Source organism: Cajanus cajan, chromosome 2, assembly GCF_000230855.2.
Source record: "Cajanus cajan strain Asha chromosome 2, NIPB_CcT2T_4, whole genome shotgun sequence".
Lineage (NCBI taxonomy): Eukaryota > Viridiplantae > Streptophyta > Magnoliopsida > Fabales > Fabaceae > Cajanus > Cajanus cajan.
Window position 1 is genome coordinate 57,381,440 of NC_138518.1, and position 21,142 is coordinate 57,402,581.

The following is a 21,142-nucleotide window of genomic DNA, read 5'->3' on the forward strand; positions in this document are numbered from 1 at the left end:
TACTAATTGGTGAATGCCATCCATGGTAAATTCCATTAGCATTAATGTTCCTAGTTCCACTCATGGCACCAAAATGCGGGCCAGCACTTGAAATGACAAAAATACTCTCTGTATGATGTGTTTTTGTTTGGTCAATTTCGTCAAATTCTGTCTTCATGATGCCAAGCAATAGTGCATGTTGACATTTGACAAGGAATGAGAAGCTGATGAATATGAATGAATGAAATAGTGCATAGTAATTTGTTATATAGTATTTAATAAGTGGCGTGCAAGAATTGATAATCTATTGGACCCCCATGGATGGAATTGGCCTATAAAGGCAAAGCATAAGGACAGAGAGTGCATTGTGTAGCTAGCTAGGCTTAGCTATTTATCTTCACTCAATTTCTTTCTCATCACCTCTTTGGCATGGCCTCCCAAATCTCTTCTTTTCTCTTAGCTTCTCTTGCTGTTTTCTTCTTCCTTTGTTCCTTGGACAAAAGCTTTGCAACAAGGGAGGACAAGGAAAGAAGCAACAATCTTCATCTTGTTCATCTCAGCTCTCTCCTTCCATCATCTTCTTGCAGCTTTTCCACCAAAGGTCGTTTCAATTTTCCCTCTCCTGTCTCTCTCTCATCTCATCAAATTGATATCAACTTGTAGTATCTTGAATATTTTGGTAGTGTTTTATCATCAAAATTAAGATTTAATGTAAATTTTTGTTACATTGATTATCAAGATTCAAGTGTGTGAAAAATTGTACTAGTTAAGCTTAATTTCTTTGCTTTAATAGCATAAAAAAATTATGCACGATGTATAACGTAATTGATAGATACCTGAGTTTAACTTTTAATTTGGTCAAGTTTGTAGAGAAAAACTTTGTTAAAAAAGATAAAAATCTATTTTGATGATTTTCACGGATAAACTAAAATTTATCTCAACTATCAATGAAGGATATTTTATATGAAAACAATCGAAAAATAGAATAACTTTTTTTTTTTACACATTCAAGAAATTAAATATTAAGATAAAAATATCTTTTAGGTTTTTTTTTTAGTATAAAATTGTATGATACTTTTGATTAGTTGGTTGGGCTAAAATTGTTTATATTATTAGTGTAATATATTATTTTCTCGATCATCTAGTTTTGTCTGATTGGATATAGTAAGCTTTATGGAGTATATTTTGACATGCATGCATGATAGCTACTCTAAACCATTTTATATGTGTATAAATGGTATATAGCACAAAACATTAATCCCATATTCTAGGCATTTTGATGTTCAAGAAAATTAAATCCTGCAATAGCTTTGACTTTGGGTGGTGAAAATGGGAAATTTTTGGAAGAAAAATAGAACAAATGAGTAATTGGGAATTGATTAAATTACTGTATATTTGCCTTTGGGTTGTGGCACGAGTAGTTTCTTTCAAGTTTCGGCGATGGGTCACATAATTGTCACAGAGAATATTCACATGGAACCCCACCATACCACACATGGTCACATATTCGAGATAGAGAGGGATAAAGGAAAAGAAAAACCAGCAACCACTCACATTTTTCAATAATCGATTATTATAGCAAAATATCTTGTATATCATGTGAATATTTTATATCAATTCATGTTTTTAAATTTCTGAAATTAATTAAAAAAAATTAGATTAAATTTAGAGTTAAAAAATAAATTTTAAAGAGATGAAAAAATTTGATTTCAGGTTAAGTGATTGAGGTTTCAAGTAAAAACTGATATTTAATATAAAAAGTAATAAATGGTATTTTAAAAATAAACTTTAATATAAAATAAAATTTTAAAAATATTATTCTAAACTTAAGTGATATGATATTTGAAGATAAATTTTTTTTTAGAAAAATATAAATAAAATTTATTAATGAAATAAATACCAATCACTCATTAAAATATATACAAAATAATTATATATTATTTATTTTTATTTTTATTCTTCATATCACGTCAATAAATATTTGTTATTTCATAATATCAAAATTTAATGATTAATAAATATTAAAGTGTTTTTTGAATTAAATTTCATATTAATAAAAATAAAAAAGATTAAACGTTTCAATTTTAAAAATAAAAAATTAAAATTATGGATTAAAATAAATAAAGAAAAAAGTGTAGTTTAACTATTATTTTATTATCACTTACATATTTATATTCTGTTGAATATTTAGATGCTTTAATCACACAAGTATATATTTATAAATTTATCATATTTTTTTATTTGAATCTATAATGATACTTTTACGCCAAAATTAAATTAAATTAAAAATTTTAATGGGCATGTTTAATAAGGCAAATACGTTAGTTTTTAATTTATTTACTAATTTAAAGTTTGTTTGACCAAATAACTATTTTTGTAAAGAAGTTAAATTTTCTAAATTTTAGTATTTTTGGCTGTAAAAAAACACTTGTAGTATTTTTAAAAAAAAATGTTAATTTATGTAGCACTTAATCCTACGCTCCTGAATTGTTATAATTTGTTTTTTGATTGAACACGCTCCTAAATTATTGTTATTTATTTTCACTGCATTACTATAATTTCTTCTTTATCCTTTTTATGTTCATGAACTCTTAACATCTATCTTTTAAATTTACTCTCATATTATTCATTCTCATTCTCATCAAACAACATGTTTTTTTTATCAAATTTATAATATTTTTTTTATATTATTTATTTTTAACTAATAAAAATATTTTTAAAATATAATGAAATTAAAAAATTATTATTCTTACTTTCAAGATAATTAATCAATTAAAACAAACTATAGTACGAAAAGTCATTGTAATTTAAATATATATTTGTGTATGTTTATTTAGTTAGTTATTTAGTAATATAATTTTCAAGTTATACTCATGTGATGTATGTCCTTTATCATTCTACACTTATGAATTTGTTCGATAACTAATTTTAGGAAATATTTTTAATTCAATTAATTACCTTACAAGACAACCTTTCAATTTTCAATTTTCAATTTTCAATTACGGAATTACCTTTTCAGTGTGGAAAGATTTGTTTAATCTATTGTCACGGGTCAGCAATCATATACTACTCAATGAGACTCATATTGTCACGGGTCAGAAAATCATTATTATTACTTAACCATGTGACTATGAAAGATTATGAAATTTCCGCAACAATTTGTGGACTTTGTATTTTGTTGTTTTGTTTACAAGAAAATCATTTTCATTCACGGTTGGCACTTCCCCAAACCCATTATTATAAATTAAAAAGGAAAAAAAAAAAAAAAAAGTGGTGAAGTTTACTTGTAGAACATCATGTTTTTCTACCCAACCATCTCCTTTGTCAAACTTTTGTACTGCTTAAGAAATTGACAAAATTTTGGCCAAAAATACCTTCATGAAGACCAAAGATGGAATCTTAACAAGTTTTTCCTATTTCAATAGCGTAAAAAGAAAAAGAAAACCTAAAGGTTTGGTCAATGATTTAATTAACATGATGGGGACACAACAGGGTCAGAATTGGATCTTGCTTTATTTCTCTGATGAATCTAATTTAAATCAAAGAACTTATACCATATATCAGCTTGAATTCAATTTAACCATATGTTTTAATAAAATACAAGTGACCTTTTTGCGTTGAATTAATTACTAGGTTTAAGAGAGAAATAACAAAATATAGTATGAGCATATATATGTAATGAAAAATTAGTTAGGCCTTAATTATATATATAAGTGCATGCATGTTTCATGGTACCCACAAACTATATATGATAGCCAAAAAATTTAGGTGATATGTTGCTGTCTGAAAATATGATTACTTGGACGTGTAGCACTCGTGACCCATGAACTCCTTGAATTAATTAAAGAATTTAACTGTATTTGAGTGCTTATCCCAACAATAGAATATGGGTCAGAAGTTTTTTTTTCTCATTTGTACGAAATTAATATTAATTCAATTAAGTTGTATTTTACTATTTTAGTTCTCTGTGTGGCCGTACCTAACTAATAATAGAGCATAACTATGTACATATAAATAACTACACCCACTAATTGAGATAGTGCTTGTTAACCAACCCTAGATGGGATTTTGTCATGAGACATTACTTCCAATATATGTAGCTTTCCCTTTAAAATTATTCAGTTGGTTGGCATTTTATACACACTCTTCTAGATAAAAGCACTCAATTATGAAGTATATATTCACTAATGTAAGAATTTGAATCTTAGGAGTGATGGGTGGGCTTGAAAGAAACGAAGAATTATATTTATTGAAAGAAATTGATATTATAGTTATAATGAAAGCTTAAATATGTTCCTCAAAATTTTGGAGTAAATTTATATTTTTTCTTAAATTTTAAAAAGTTTGTTTTAGTCCCTCCTAATCACATGTAGTATCATTGTCAAAGACAAATTAGATTAATTATATAATATTAATTAAATTTAATGTAATATTTTTACTAATAAAAATACTGGTGAGTGGATTTTGTGTTATAAGTTGAATATTAGATTAATTTTATTTGTTAAATTCATTGACAATATTTGAGTATAGTAATTGAATTAAGATTTTTAATTTTCCTCAAATTACATAAACTAAAATTCAATTTTTAAATTAAATTTTTTTTTTACATATTTTAGAAATCAAAAATATATTTAAACTTATGTATAAACATGTAATAAATTATAAATGATTAAAATTTGGTGTCCTTCAATTTTTCATTCCATATCCTCTTGGGCACTTTCTCTTCAAGTCAAATCTTTATGTTAAATCAAATTTATTATTCCCTTCACCACTATAGTTAGCCTTAACCATCCATGATTTGACACCACCAATTCTCCAATTATTCTTCAGGTCCCAAAAGAAAAGCATCACTGGAAGTGGTACACAAACATGGGCCATGCTCCCAAGATGATGGCAAAGCAAAGGCCACAGCAACACCACACAGTGACATTCTGAATCTAGACAAAGAGAGGGTCAAGTACATTCACTCCAGGCTCTCCAAGGAATTGGGCCAGGCCCAAGACGTTGGGGTGAAGGAACTGGACTCAGCCTCCCTACCAGCCAAGTCTGGGAGCCTTATCGGGTCCGGAAACTACTTCGTGGTTGTGGGCCTTGGCACGCCCAAGAGGGAGTTGTCACTGATTTTCGACACTGGCAGTGATCTCACTTGGACTCAGTGTGAACCCTGTGCTCGCTCTTGCTATGAACAGCAAGATGCAATCTTCGATCCATCCAAGTCTACGTCCTATTCCAATATCACATGCACTTCTCCTCTATGCACTCAGCTCACTTCTGCCACAGGTAAACCGTTAATCAAATTTCATGCACGACATCAAAAACTTAACCACAAAAAAATTAGGAGTTAATCACGTATATACTGTCAGTGTAAAGTTTTTTTACATCGACAATCAATCATATCTTTTAACAGTGTCATGTCATTTACTTATTTAATCAAATAAAAATAAAATAAAATAATTTAAAAATATAATTTTTTTACACTCGTTATTTATGAATAATTAACTCCAAAGTTAAACTATTATTTTATTTAATATTTTTTTTCATTTTATATTGAGATTTCACTATCCATGCAGGAAATGACCCGGGGTGCTCAGCATCGACAAAGGCATGCATCTACGGCATACAATATGGCGACCAATCCTTTTCCGTCGGCTACTTCAGCCGTGAGCGCCTCAGCGTCACCGCCACCGACGTCGTCGACAACTTCCTCTTCGGCTGCGGCCAAAACAACCAGGGCCTCTTCGGCGGCTCCGCCGGCCTCATCGGCCTCGGCCGCCACCCCATCTCCTTAGTTCAGCAAACCGCCTCCAAGTATGGCAAAATCTTCTCCTACTGCCTCCCCTCCAGCTCCAGCTCCGTCGGCCACCTCACCTTCGGCGCCGCCGCACGCGGCAGTTATCTCAAGTACACCCCCTTCTCCACCATCTCCCGCAGCTCCTCCTTCTACGGCATCGACATCGCCGCCGTTTCCGTCGGCGGCACCCGCCTCCCCGTCTCCTCCTCCACCTTCTCTGCCGGTGGCACCATCATTGACTCCGGCACCGTCATCACGCGCCTCCCGCCCACCGCTTATGCAGCTCTCCGGGCGGCATTCCGCAAGGGCATGGCCAAGTACCCCACCGCCCCCGAGCTGTCTATATTAGACACGTGTTATGACCTTAGTGGCTACAAAGTGGTTGCCATTCCCAAGATAGATTTTTCTTTCGCCGGCGGTGTTCAAATTGAACTCTCACCGACGGGGATACTCTATGTGGCAAGCGCCAAACAAGCATGTTTGGCGTTTGCCCCCAATGGAGATGATAGCGATATTACTATCTTTGGAAACGTGCAACAAAGAACCCTAGAGGTTGTGTATGATGTTGGAGGTGGAAAAATAGGGTTTGGTGTTAATGGATGTAAGTAATATATTTTCTAACATAGTTCTTTTAACACACTTTTAATCATGAGTGAAACTTGTGATTGAGAATATGTTTTAAAGAGTGTGTTAAAAAATTATGTGATTGAGCTAATTAGAAAGAAATGAATTTTAATTAGCTCAAATTATTATTATTGTTATAGCAAAGTGTAATAGTTGAAATAGAAATGGAAAAACAATAATGTTGGAAAAATAGTGATTACTTGGAGACGGATATGTGGGAAATATGATGTAGCATGTAGAATGGAGGGAATGTTATGACTTTCAAACTGTGCGATTGCTTGCAATTGTACATATAAAGATGTGTAAAGTGACATAAATGTAAACTTATATTACAGGTTTGTTGAATAAATAAATAAAATGTCTTGACTTAAAATATTTGATATTTGATTTAGTTTGGTCATGATTAAATTTTTCTTTATGAGATTATAGTTCTGAGTATAAAATTATTTTATATTATCATTCGACATGACAAATTATATAATATAGTAAATTTGTAGATTTTTATTAAAAATAACTAAAATATTGAGTTAATAATAATTTTTAGTTGTTTGATAGTATAAAAATGTTTTGATTGATAGTGCATGATGCTTATTATTTTTTGTTGATATTTTTAAAATTAACCATGAGGTGTGTGTTATAAAAGAAAACTATATGCATTTCATAAATGTATACAAGATAATATATATCACATGAACCAATTAACAAGTCTATTGTCTGTGTGACTAAACTTGTTGTCTCTAAATAATGTCTCCAATTTAAGTCTTGTACATTAAAAAAAATAAAAAAAAAATATGCTGTTAAAAATGATGATATCACGTGAACTAATTAACTAACAAGGTTGAGGATTTTAAAGCTTCCCAAAGTTCGGAATCTGTATGGGCCTATTCACTTTTTTTATTGTTATTGGGCTAGCTAGGGATTGCAATATACCAAAGTTGCTACTTGCTACGCCACTTTCGAACATGGGCCTCTACATAGAATTTTGTAGCTGTCCTGAATTTTTGGTTCTTCAGCATGCCAAGATGGAAGGAAGGTTACATAAGCATGAATTACAATTTACAAGAATGAGGAACTGCACTTCGAATTTCCAAGCATGCCCATGAGAAGAGAGAAATCAAACGACTAAATTTAAAATCATAAATATCATCTTTATAAATAAATCAGAATATGAAAATATTTTTAAAGATTTTTTTTAACAAAAGTATTTTTATGAACTTTTTCTTTCACGACAGTCCTTTGAGAGATTGTTCTGAATTACAGTTAACCCTTTCGATTTATCTTCTATCTTTAAATTAAGTTTTAATATTTTAAAAATTATTAATAATTAAAAATAACTTTGTAGCACAGTGTAAAATATTTATCATAAATATAAATATAAGATATAATTTATATGTTTAAAAGTATTTAATTATTGCAAAATTTACTTATAATATAATTTATATATTCAAAATATTTATTTATGATATTTAAATATATAAAATAAGGTTAAATTATAATTTTAATCCTTCTATTTTTGTTACTTTACATTTTTTGTCTCTCCATTTTAAAATAAAGGCACTTAATCTCTTATTTTTTAAAATATAAAATTTTGATCTACCGTTAATTTTATGTTCATTATCATTAAAATTGATATTTTTAAGTAAGTGTCAACACTTAAGTAATATTTAGTAACATGATAAGTAGGAATAACAATTAAATATATCATATACCTCTATTTGTATTTACTTTAACGAGTAATTAATATTTATTTTATTAATAAATTTTATTTACACATTTTTTTTTAATTTCTAAATGTCATGTTACATCATATTACTTTAAGTATATATGTATAAATGTTAAAACTTAACAATTGATGGATGTTAATTTAACAAGAGGACCAAAATTTTATATTTTTAAAATTAGAGAGATTTAATATCTTTATTTTAAAATAAAAAGATAAAAATTACAAATTAATGAAAATAGAAAAAAAAATACAATTTAACCTAAAATTTATACTTATCATATGCGTTATCATAACATATTTATGATAAATCTCCTCCAAATTAAATAAATCCAGTCCCAACCAGGGGAATAATGATAAGTAATGAATCTCAATTGATTCTGTAAAACTTTCGGAATATATGCTCTTTTACAAGTTACAACTATTAAAGTAAAGCAACATAATATAATAATAATAATAATAATTACTATCATTGTTATTTTGAAAATATTTACTAAATTTTTAAAATTATATATTTCACTATTAAACTTACAAATTTTACATATTTTATTAGTTAATCATTTAATATCATCAATTGATTGTTAACGAGATATATGAACTGTTAATATAAAGTACTGACATGATCGATATATAAATAATAATATATTATAACATGTTATATGAATAATAAATATGATAAGTTAATAACCAATATTTTAATTAGCAATCAACTAAAGTAATTAGATGATCAACTAATATAATATAATATTAAAATGTTAAAATTTGAAAATTGAATAAGAAAATATACAATTTCAAAAATAAGATGGAAAGACTTACAAAATCATAAAACTTAAGTGAAAAAATGTAATTAAACTTAAAAAAAAGTGTAATTAAAAATAAAAAATTATATCTAAATATGTAATTGGATTAAATATTCTAAAAAAATTATTTATTTATAATAGTCTTACTCTATTTGAACAAAATTATAAGGAAAAAAAAATTAAAACTTGGGAGTAAAAACTGTCTTTATCATACATTATTTTGTTTTGAGTGCAATTATACCAAAATTTTACCACTTTTGTATAATTATACACGCTAATATATATTAACTTTAAAGTTAACTAACATTTCATTATAGTGATTATTATGACATTAACCATGTCACTGATGTACACAACAAAAGTGACAAAGAAAGAACATATCCACATGGCACAAGACTAGTAATTAATTCAGACTTTAACCTTTAAGGCAGCTATCATCCACAATCATATCTCTAAAATTTATATTTGGTGTAGTAGGTGTTTGTCATGATCAATTTTTTTAAATTTTTTCTATTTGATACTTCCTAAGAATGTGTTTTTGGTTAGCACAACACAACCACTTTCAAACATCCCAGTTGACAATCACAAAACGGCTCTAATCTAACCTGGCACCTTAGCTATAATGCATTATAATTTTGGGGGAATTAATGGAATGGCTCCAAAAGAAGCAAATCTTGCAAATGAGATTGATCCAAGTTTCAGCTTCATTGCTTTGTTTATTGCTTGTGATCTCATCATTTGCACACACAAGGAATCTCAGCTTACACAGTAACACGTATCAAATGTTTGTGTCCAAATATTAATATAAATTAATTGTTTGTATCCAAATGGTTGCATTCTATTGGTTCTCCTCATTCTTACTCTACACCTCCCATGTGGTGGTCCCACCACCAGCTGGTCGCTTATGTCATTTTTACTACAAAATTTATGTGATTCCGATGATTGAGGGGATGTGTTCAATACAATGATACATGTATCCCAATATCACCCAATCCTATATTTCATCAAGCATATGATTTGATTTTACTTGTTTTGAAAATACTTGAATCTACTTTTAACCACCCTATAATTTTGGTATCCAAATTTAATATCTTAATTTTTAAAATTCATCAATATGGTTTCACTTTTAACATGTTGTTTAAAATTAAATAAATAACGTTGAGGAGGATTCATGATTGTTATTGTTTCCGATTAGTTGGTCATGTAAAAAAATAGTAGTATTAAAATTAAAAATATTTTTTTTAAAAGGACTATAAATTTTAATTAAAATACAATAGAAACATAATATATTTGTAGAAAAGAATAATGTTTCTTACATAGAAACTAACATGACTAAATAATTATTAGATAATATTAGAAGTAGAAATAAATCAAACGACTTATCAAAACATGTGGTTTGATCTATTTAAAATCTAATCTATCATAATTTATTTATTAACGAAACTAAAGTTAAACTTTTTAGAAAGTTTTTTTAACTAGAAAATTTAGGTTTTAAACTTTTACAAAGGTTTAATAAATTTGATACACGGACCTATTTAAAATATAAAATAATATTATATATTAATTTATAATATATATATATATATTAATAATATGTTTAATATTTAAATTTATTAGCCTATTTATATGTCTTGTATAAAACAAATAATATAAATAGGCTTTTAAGTTAAGTAAAACTTTTAAACAAACTAAATCAAACATTAAAATAAAATACTTATAATAAATAAACAAATCAGGTTTAAACTTTGATAATTTTAATATATGTCCAACTTAAGTCTTCCAAACTTTGTCTCATCCTAACCTGTTTTTACTTTTAGGTACTGTTATTCACAAATACATCAACATATTTTTAAAAAAAATTTAGATGATACGTTAATGATGAATCAATATGTCTAGTTTTAAAAATAAGAAACTAAATTTACAATAAAAAAACTAGGGATTAAAATTGTATTTTCATAAAATTATAAGAATTAAAAAATAGGTCTAAAATCTTTTACAAAATAACGCGAGAGAGAAAAAATGAAGATATATATACAAATTTATAGGGTTAAATATTTTAATGTAAAAGAAGTGAAAAATGTCATATAAACAAGTTAAATTAAAGTCGGAAACCCAATAATAAAACTCATTACCCAATCTAAAATAACAGCCTATTTTAAATACTCAATCTAAATTGAGTTGTGTTGTGTTCAAATAATTCATATCAATAAACCAAATATTTGATTTGAGTTGCTTTCATTAATTTGACTTTGTAAATAACTATAATCATAAAATCTAAGTCATTCTAGTTTAATTATTATTATCGATTTCAAATTCTGAATATATAACTATTTTAAATACTCAAATATATTTTTTTCTCATACATAGCAACCTTATGACTCAAATATGATTATATCTAACGATGAATACTAACAATTTTTTTTAAAAAAATACGTATATCCATATAAACACCATGTCATGATATTATCACTCCAAATGGGAAATCACATTAAACATATGTAAAGATGCATAAAGCCCCGTATTTTGGTTGCTTATTCATTCGAAAATAGGCTATATTTGTATAATAACATATATTACACTCTCCTTTTCTTTACCACGTATATATATTTTCTCATACTTCTCCATCATATTTTCCTATCCATCGTTGTCTTAATAAAAAAATAAAATAAAATTGGTGTGTCCAAAATTGGTAGGTCCAGGAATTTGATAATTTAACCTTTTTATCAACTATCATATTCTCTTATCTCTCTTTTCATCACATTATATTACCTATTAATTTTTATTTTTTTGCTTATATTTTCTTCTTTTACCGATGTCATGTAGGAACTAGGAAGTGTAGCAGTCAAAGAAAAAAAATTGAAAAGGGAAAAGGGCAAACAGGACAAACCAACATATGTAAAGATACATAAAGCTAAAGCACTTAAGCACCTTCTTTTGGTTACTAAATGCTACTTCTTTCGCAAAATAGATGGGTTAAATATATTTTAAATTTCTTAAATTTAAATAAATTTATTTTTAATTTTTAAATTTTAAATTTTGATTTTAATTTTATAATATTTTAAAATCTAATTTTAATTTCTTAATCATCAATAATATATTTAAAGATAACAATAATTATATAATATCAACTAAATTTAACATAATATTTTTACTAAAAAAAATCAATAAATAAATTTTATATGATAATATTTAATGAATTCTATAATAAGATTTAAATATAAAAATTAACACATTTTTTTAAAAAATTATAAATATTAAAAAATGTTAATTTAAACATTAACAAACTATAAATAAGTTTATCATGATTAAAATATTTTAAAGCTTAAATTATTTGCATAATAACTTATGTTACACTTTTGTTTACCTCTTAATGATATGACTTGTATATATTTTTGGTCTTTGAAGCCCTCCACGGCAGAAGAAAGCATTTCCCTTCCCCATGGCCGACACCACCGCCGGCGCGACGGCGCTGTTGGAGCGGCGAGGGAAGTTTAGCCGCAGCGTGTCGCACGTGAACGACGAGTTCCACACGTTCCGCTCCTACCTCCGGTGGATGTGCGTGGACCAGTCCAACCCCTTCACGGCGGTGGTGTCCTGGTCGGTCTTCCTCCTCCTGGCGGTGGCCGTCCCCGCCGCCTCCCACTTCCTCCTCGCCTGCCCCTCCTGCGACGGCCGCCACTCCCGCCCCTACAACGCCGTCGTGCAGCTCTCCCTCACCGCCGTTTCCACCCTCTCCTTCCTCTGCCTTGCCGCCTTCGTCCGCCAGTACGGCCTCCGGAGGTTCCTCTTCTTCGACAAGCTTTGCGATGAGAGCGAAACTGTCAGAACCAACTACATGGCACACCTCAATGTATGTCACTCCTTATTTCCTTTTTTTTTTAATAAAAAAATATTATTTTTTATATGTTAATTATGTATACCTATCTTCTAAATTATATTATTTATTATGAATCATGATCACTTTTATTTTTACGTCATTATGATGTTTGTTTTTCTTTTGGATTACTCATTTTTGTCGCAACCAAGTTGTGGAAACAGGAACTTGTCTCTTTTGATTTTGTACGCTGTTTTACAATTCGGAGATCTTGATTTTGTTACCTTAGTAGAAATCTGATTTGGTCGCGTAATTTAGAACCATTCCTTCATTTTCCAACCACAAGAATATTTTGATGACCAACAATGGAAAATTGTGGAACTTCAACATCGACATAGCTTCTAAAAGAATGAGTTCTGATTAAGCTTTGGTTCTAGAAAACAACAGCTTTAACTATTAAACACTCATAATCACTGGTTCAAAAGAAAATCTACTATCCCACTATTAGCAAAATGAAACAGCTCTAATGCTAAATTAATTATTCTGAGCTTCAAGAACACATCTTCTGAAATAGTAATTTTCTTTTTTTATTTTAGATGAAAATGGTATAAAATATTGACCATCCTATTTGTTACATAACCTTATAACTATTAAAGTATCAAAATCACAGACACTAGAACAATCTATAGAGTATTGATTCTCAATTATAAAAAGAGATGAGAAAAGGGTCATCAATGGGTTTGTCCAGCCATAGAATCCACTAGAAATTTGCAAATGGTAAAGGAAACTGTTCTTTAAGAGCTTTAAATTTTACTCCACATTGATCCCAATACAATGAATGAGAATTGGATCGATCGGAAATAGAAACAGAGTCCTCCTATGTTCGGTGCTATCATTATAATTTTAATAGATAAAAGTAAAAATCAATGAAACAAAATTTGAGACTTGCAAGCTAAACTTAAATAAAAAGAATGCAAATATAAAGTGACGTATCCTTAAGTTGTGAAGCTTTTGTGTGGAATACAGAGGTCATTGAAGATTATTTCGGTGTTTGTGGGGCCATGTTTCGTGGCGGAGGGTGCATACAAGATATGGTGGTACGCATCTGGAGCCTCGCAAATCCCATTCCTGGGGAACGTGTACGTCAGCGATTCGGTAGCGTGCATACTGGAACTGTGGTCGTGGCTGTACCGGACGACGGTGATCTTCATCGTGTGCGTTCTGTTCCGTCTGATCTGTCACCTCCAGATCCTGCGGCTGCACGACTTCGCGAGATTCTTCCACGTGGACTCGGACGTGGCTTCTGTGATGTCGGAGCACCTTAGGATCAGGAGGCACCTGCGAATCATTAGCCACAGGTTCCGCGCGTTCATCCTACTCGCGCTGCTATTGGTCACTGGAAGCCAGTTGGCGTGCCTCCTGGTCACAACCAAGCATCCACACGATATGAACATCTACAAAACCGGTGAGCTGGCGGTATGTCCCTACTCCCTACCCTACCCTTTAGCTTTTTATTTTTTTTAGTATTGTTATTATTTTGTTAAAAATATAATTTATTGACTTAAGATAAATTTATTTTTTGTTTATCAAATTTAAAATTATTATTTTTAGTCTCTGTAATTTTTAAAAATCTTGTTTTAGTCATTTAGATCACCAATAATATATCTGAAAAATGATAAATTAAGATAATTATGCAATATTAATTAGATTTAATGCGATATTTTTACTAATAAAAATACTAATAGATAAATTTTATATAATAATATTTTATTAATTTTGTTAACAAAATTTGAATATAAAGATTAAGATAAGATTTTTTAAAATTACAAGAACTAAAAAAAATAATTTTAAATTTAAGAGATAAATTTTTTTTATCTTAAATTTGAGAGACTAAAAACATATTTAAACTTAATTTATTTGATTTTTTGATTGATTACATATATTGGCATTTTATTTTGTGTAATGTATTAGATAATTATTTATTTTATATAACTAAATTATATTAATTGAATTATTCTTTTTTCTTTTCTACAAGTCAATTAAAAAATCTTATATTTTGATTACTTGATTCCATTTATAATTTGATCAGAACTAATCTGCCATGGTTAACTAGATTAAGTAGCGAACAAATATTTTTGGGGTGTGATTTTTTAAGAAGTAATTTAAATATATTAACAATATAGATATTTTTTTACCTTGCTATACAATCATCGATTGTCCTATATAATATGAATATTAACTTTTCTAATAACAATCGATTTAAAAACTACTTTTAGAGTAATTTAATTAGATAATACCATAAAATTTATCAAGAAGGTTTGATAATTGATAAATAATTGAGTTTCTTAAACATGCTTTTACATGTTAAATTGAATTAGACTTAATTGTAGGGACCGACCTCTTAGCTGTAGATATACAAGATTTCATCAAGCACAATAAATAAAAATTTATGGGATTGAAATCATTGTTACTAAAACGAAGACGTGTCCAATTTGATGCAATTGTAACTTGCTCCATGTTCCCTTGGTCAAGTTAGACATTGGAACATTATCGTATTATTAAAATAATACCGAAAAAGACAGGAGCAAAACATTTATTAATGAAGGGAAACAAGGGAAACCAAAACAAACGGGACCTAACTTAATGTGGGGGTTATATTCCGGTGCAGCTGTGCTCAGTGACGCTCCTTTCGGCGCTGTGCATCTTGTTGCGGAGTGCGACGAAGATAACGCACAAGGCGCAAGCGATCACAGGGCTTGCTGCCAAGTGGCACGTGTGTGCGACGTTGGATTCTTTTGATGGAGTAGCGATGGAAGGTGAGACACCAATGGCTCCTCAGAGTTCCCATGAAACAGTTTTTCCTAATGTGGGAACAGATGGGGAATCGGAGACCGATGAAGCAGGTGATGAAGAAGATGAAATTGATGATACCAAGTTCATCCCATCCTATGCTTATAGCACCATATCATATCAGAAGAGACAAGCTCTTGGTAAATTTCTCACATTTTCTTATATCTTTTTTTATACAATTTAGTAATATATCAAGAATTTAATTTTTCCCTACTATGTGTGTTTCAAAATTTGTTCGGTTAATCTAGGCTTCTCTTTACTCGTATGTTTCTGCATGGAATATAGTAGTAAACTTCATATTGAAATGATGCCAAACCCACTCTAAATAGAAGGATTGAAATCAAATTAATAACATCGAACACATTATGATAGAAATCACAGTTAATATATTATATGACATGATAGCCCGTTGACTATAGTAGTACTTTAGTCGCAATACGGAATGCCAATGTGTCAAGACTCAAGAGCGAATCACTCTCATAGAATATATTATATACACCTGTGTTTATTCTATAAGCAAGTAACCTAAAATATAAGGTGCTAATGTTACTGCTTACGAACATCAAAAGATGTTCCAAGACAATTTCAAGAATTTTTATACTATATATATTTTATTCTTTTTTTAAAATAATGATGATTTGTACTCAGTCTTAGTGTAAATCTGGAAAGAAGTTTTACAGTGTTATGAAATAATGTGTTATTGTAGACCACAATTAACCCTTTTTGAATTAAAGATTCAACACATATTTAGATATAGCTTCATTTTGGAAGAAGAAAAAAAAAGTATTTTTAAACTTTTAGGAAAATAGAAAAACGACTGTTTATATAAAATAAATTAGACTAATTCAAGGATAAATGATACATCTATCTTTTGATGAATAGCTCATCCTTTCTCCTTTTGTTTTAGTTAGATTTTAATTAATACTAGTAAAAAGATATGAAAAAGGGACTAGCATATTCTACTATACATGTAACCCAATAAATTGTGAAGTAATATTTATATAGAGAGTAAAAAAATGTTTTTCATCTATCAAAATATTTCAGAATGTTTTTAGTCAAAGTTTAATACGTTTATAATTTCTACATTTTTTTGCAGTAAATTACTTTGAGAATAACAGAGCAGGGATTACGGTATATGGATTCATGTTGGATAGGAGTACGCTCCACACGATATTCGGCATTGAAATGTCACTAGTTCTTTGGCTTCTCGGGAAAACCATTGGCTTCTCTTGAAGAGTCTTATTTGGTTTATTTCATTATAATGCATCAAGCAGAGCCCCAGAAAAGAAGAAAGATAGCTTGTGATTTGTGAATCCCTTATCTTTGATCTATTGATCCCAGTTGCCTGCTGCTCGCACTTTAAATTGGATGACAAGTTTGTCGTGCATTCGTTTTGTAATTCTATTTATATTTTGATTATTTTATGATATTTTATTTTATTTTAAAAATAATAGAGTCAGAATGTCATCATTTCTATAATTATGAATTAAAAATAATAAATAACATATTATTGCCTTATAAGTGTCTAATATATTCTCGCTTTGGTTTTCCCTTGCTCGTATGCATGTAAACCATAATTATGTTTCTTCAACGTTTGAACGTAAACACAAGATTTTTTTTTTTTTTTTTGTGTGTGGTATCTATACTCAATTAAAACATATTAAAGAAAACCTTTAATTGTCAGTTTAGAATATCACTAAAAATTGGATAAAAATCTGCATGAATTCGTAGTATACATCCAACAGTTTTGTCACATGTGAATTCGTAACTCGTTTACAAACCGAAGAGTATTTCCCTAAAAAGAGTTAAGAGCAAAAAATCATATGGAATTTTGCTTTAAAAGCTCCTCACTTAAATTTTCACATCTAGTTTTTAAGGGTATGGCTGTACCAAAGTGGTTAATGTGCATGCTGCGGCATCTACTAAAGATAGAAATTAGTCCTATGAATAAACAAAAACGGGAAGTTTTCTTCTAATGCATAGAGAAAACCAAACAATCTTGCCTTAACAATCATATAATTCCTAGAGCAAACAACAGGCATGAATTTGTTCACTCGCTTGAGAGATATCTGAGGAAAAATTCATTATATCATTCTTTTACCATACATCAAACTCAGTTCTGGGAGCTAAGGATCCTTGCAAAGAGCATAATGTGTTATTAATTTATGAAGTACTAGATGAGCTGACGCACTTCGTGCCTCTATTAGTTACACATAGACAAATATTAGAAGTTACGTAATATTATTCAAAAAGGATATAATTTTTTTTTTACATCCAAGGAACATAACAATCCACTAAAAAGTGAAAATCAAAAGAGTGATTACCAAAATATATTCCTTTTATAGATATAGAAGATATAGATTAGCCATATATATTGTAAATAGAAGATATGATTTTTACCTTGATATCCACTGGCAACAACAATAAAAATACCCTAATCCCACCAGCTAAGTATGATTACATGGATCATGTGATATTATTAGGCTTGGTTAAAAACCAAATTCTCCATGGGATTACACACTAATGGTGATTGATTAATCACACGAGCAACCAAATTAGATGCAACAGCCATTGATTTATGCAACTCCCAGAATAGAAGATATTATCACATTATATACTTGCAAAACATTCTTCTGATCTTAAAACAACTCAAACTAATCAACTTCATTCTTTCACGCACAAAATACTCAATGGATCACAAACGTCGAGAAACTAATGTATTATGAAGCACAATTAATCAACTGTATAATATGCAAAGAAACAAGATGTCAACTATATTTCAAAACGAAAACTCTAACCATTTTCAAATTAATCCTGAAAAATGACATTCTACGGCTCCACTGTTGACACCTGTTGCCATTCCCCATCTACTGCTTCCTTCCACAATGTCACATTGTTGTTCCCATCAGCCACAGCCAGTATGTTTCCTGTCAATGACCATGAGACCCTCCAAACAGGTGTCTTGAAATCATTCAAAACCTTGCCTTCCCACTGATCCCCCTCTTTTGCCACGGTCCATATAATCACTTTACCGTCCTGTGATGCACTAGCGATGGTGGATTTAGGAAGCCCTAAATTCGGTGCCCAAGCAACATCTCGAACCCAATCTGTGTGCATATTAAGAGCAGGGAAGCAGTCCATCTTCCAGGTTCCATTGGTGAGCTTCCATACCTTCACAGTGTTATCACAACCAGCAGAGCACAGCTTCTGTACAGGATCAAGCAATCCTGCACCGACAAGGGCACCGGGTGCCATTGAGGGTGCCCATGACACCGAAGTAACACCAACTGGGTGAGCTTGATCAATCCTCGCTGTGTCCCAGCCACCGTCTGTTCTTACAGTGAAAACAGATATATTCCCATCAGATGAGCCACAAGCCAAGCAGAGACCCAACTCATGCGGCGCCCAAGCAACTGAATTCACAGATGACTTGTGGTCATCAAACACATGAGCTTGAGTCCATTCATTTGGGTTACCCTCCTTCCAAACAATGACGCGCCCGTCAAAGGAACACGAAGCAAGTAGAGAACCGAACTTAGGGTGAGCCCACGCCACTTGCCAAACAGGTCCTTGGTGACCAGTCAAAGTTGCTAGATGCTGAGAGGCCGTGTTGCTCACCCCAATTATCTTAATTGTGTGATCCGATGATGCCGTGGCCAGCCTCTTACCATAGTAATCCATCGCAACATCATGGACCGTGTCTTGATGACCCGTTTCAACCTTTTGAGAAGGCATATTTCTGCAATCAACACACACAGCATATAGCAAACAGTTAGTTACAAACAACCATTTGCAAATGAAACAAACCAACCTAAATTAAACTAAACTAAACTAAACCCTTTGTTAACTAGTCACTTCAAATGTTAAAAAGGCATAACAAATCGTAAATAAAAAATATCGAAGGGTCAACGAAAGCATAAGCGAAAGATTCAATACATCATACAGAAATAAATAAATATATAACATTTTCCAAGTAAACAACTTACTCAAGTCTCAAACAACAATTTACTTTACATAGTTATGAACCCATCAACAAGAACATCATACCCAAAAGTAAAACCCTATTATTCACAAGCAGATGAAAAACAGAAAACCCGGCAAAGGTTTTTAATTATACACAAAATTTCACCGAATTTCACATTGGGAAAAGTGAAAAGAAGATTCGTGCGAATCATGATCGATGAATGATTACAAAACCGCAAGAAATTCGCACAATTAAAAGCACCAAACACCCTAAAAAATGAGAATGAAAACAAGTTCTTTGGAAAAACAGCATCTGGCGAAAAATTGGGGAAATCCGCGTAACAAAGCTTAAGTGAGAAAATCAGCCCTAAAAGAGAGAGCTTTAAAATGAATATGAAGAAGCGCGAAATGGGTACGAAATCTGAAGATCTAAGTTGAAATTTTAACAGATCGAGAGAAAGAGAGAGAGAGAATCGAGAAGGGACCTGTGAAGAAGAGAGAGGAAGTGAGGGAACAAAAGGCGGTGGCCGGAGCTTCGGTCGACGGTGGGGCGAGATGGACTCGCCGGTGAGTGAAAGATGAGATCTAACGAAGAAAAAAAAACATGAGAAACTGAAAAACGGGAGAGAAGAAAAAGAACAAGCGTTACCGTTTCGTTCTTTTTCTTTTGTTTTTATTGGGCTCTCACTGTCCGAATCATTTGGGCTTTCGGCCCAATTACACCACTATTTTTTGGCTGGTGATAAACACACCTCCATTTTTATGTAAATACACCCTTTTTTTTTTTTTAAATATATGAAATCCTTAAATTATCCTTATTTGCACCTCTCTTCTTCTTCCTTCTCCGCACGCACACCTCTCTTCTTCTTTCTCCTCCGCACACCTCTCTTCTTCTTTTTTTCAAACTTGTGCCAATCTGTAAACCTGGAGCAGTAGACCCAGGATCCATTATTCCGAATTAAAAACATAAGTAGACGGAAATTGCTTGAGGTCATACATAACAACAAGTTGGCATTTAATTTTTGGTATATTTCAAGAATACCCCATGAATGAAAAACAATTACATTATTGAATAAACGAAGCTTCCAACACTACTTCGACCACCGCCAATCAAGCAGAAAACCAACATCCAATAAAATAAATTAAAAATACAGAAAAAAAAACTTGCAGAGAACCTTATGATTTGGAGGGAAAATCTCACAAACGGCCCACATTGCGCCTAAAAAGTCAAATGTTACAGCCGAGGGTAATGAGAAAAAGCAGACCCACATAGTCATTTGAACAATAAGGAAAGATAATGAAGTTGTTATCTCAACACTGGGTTGAAAGCAATGTGTCTAACTTGCTTATATTCTTGTTGCAGAAAAGGGGAATAATAGGAAAAATTTGTTGCAGAAAGTACTTTCTGGAATAATCAAGTTTTTATTATGAAAAGAATTTTCTGGAATAATAAAATTTTTGAGAAGAGAGGTGTAAAAAAAAGAAGAGAGGTGCAGGGAGGAAAAAGAAGAGAGGTGTGCAGAGAAGAAAGAAGAAGAGAGGTGTGCGTGCAGAGGAGGAAGAAGAAGAGAGGTGCACAGAGGAAAAAAGAAAAAGAGAGG

At 30.7% G+C, this 21,142-nt stretch overlaps 3 protein-coding genes across 3 annotated transcripts; 2 read left to right on the plus strand and 1 right to left on the minus strand.

Moving 5' to 3' along the window:
• Positions 1 to 332: 332 nt before the first annotated feature.
• LOC109811305 (aspartyl protease family protein At5g10770) lies at positions 333 to 6,767 on the plus strand. The gene is made up of 3 exons (XM_020375004.3): positions 333 to 580; positions 4,810 to 5,259; positions 5,550 to 6,767. Exons 1-3 carry the CDS (start codon positions 409 to 411, stop codon positions 6,377 to 6,379), a joined length of 1,452 nt encoding a protein of 483 aa, XP_020230593.2. The 5' UTR covers positions 333 to 408; the 3' UTR covers positions 6,380 to 6,767.
• Positions 6,768 to 12,252: 5,485 nt separating this feature from the next.
• On the plus strand, positions 12,253 to 17,099 carry LOC109811309 (extracellular ligand-gated ion channel protein (DUF3537)). The gene is made up of 4 exons (XM_020375010.3): positions 12,253 to 12,764; positions 13,755 to 14,204; positions 15,397 to 15,718; positions 16,675 to 17,099. Exons 1-4 carry the CDS (start codon positions 12,354 to 12,356, stop codon positions 16,809 to 16,811), a joined length of 1,320 nt encoding a protein of 439 aa, XP_020230599.1. The 5' UTR covers positions 12,253 to 12,353; the 3' UTR covers positions 16,812 to 17,099.
• Positions 17,100 to 18,217: 1,118 nt separating this feature from the next.
• Positions 18,218 to 20,189, minus strand: LOC109811265 (protein transport protein SEC13 homolog B). Its single transcript, XM_020374954.3, has 2 exons — positions 20,027 to 20,189; positions 18,218 to 19,317 (listed from the first exon to the last, which is right to left on the minus strand). Exon 2 carries the CDS (start codon positions 19,311 to 19,313, stop codon positions 18,408 to 18,410), a length of 906 nt encoding a protein of 301 aa, XP_020230543.1. The 5' UTR covers positions 19,314 to 19,317; positions 20,027 to 20,189; the 3' UTR covers positions 18,218 to 18,407.
• Positions 20,190 to 21,142: the final 953 nt, after the last annotated feature.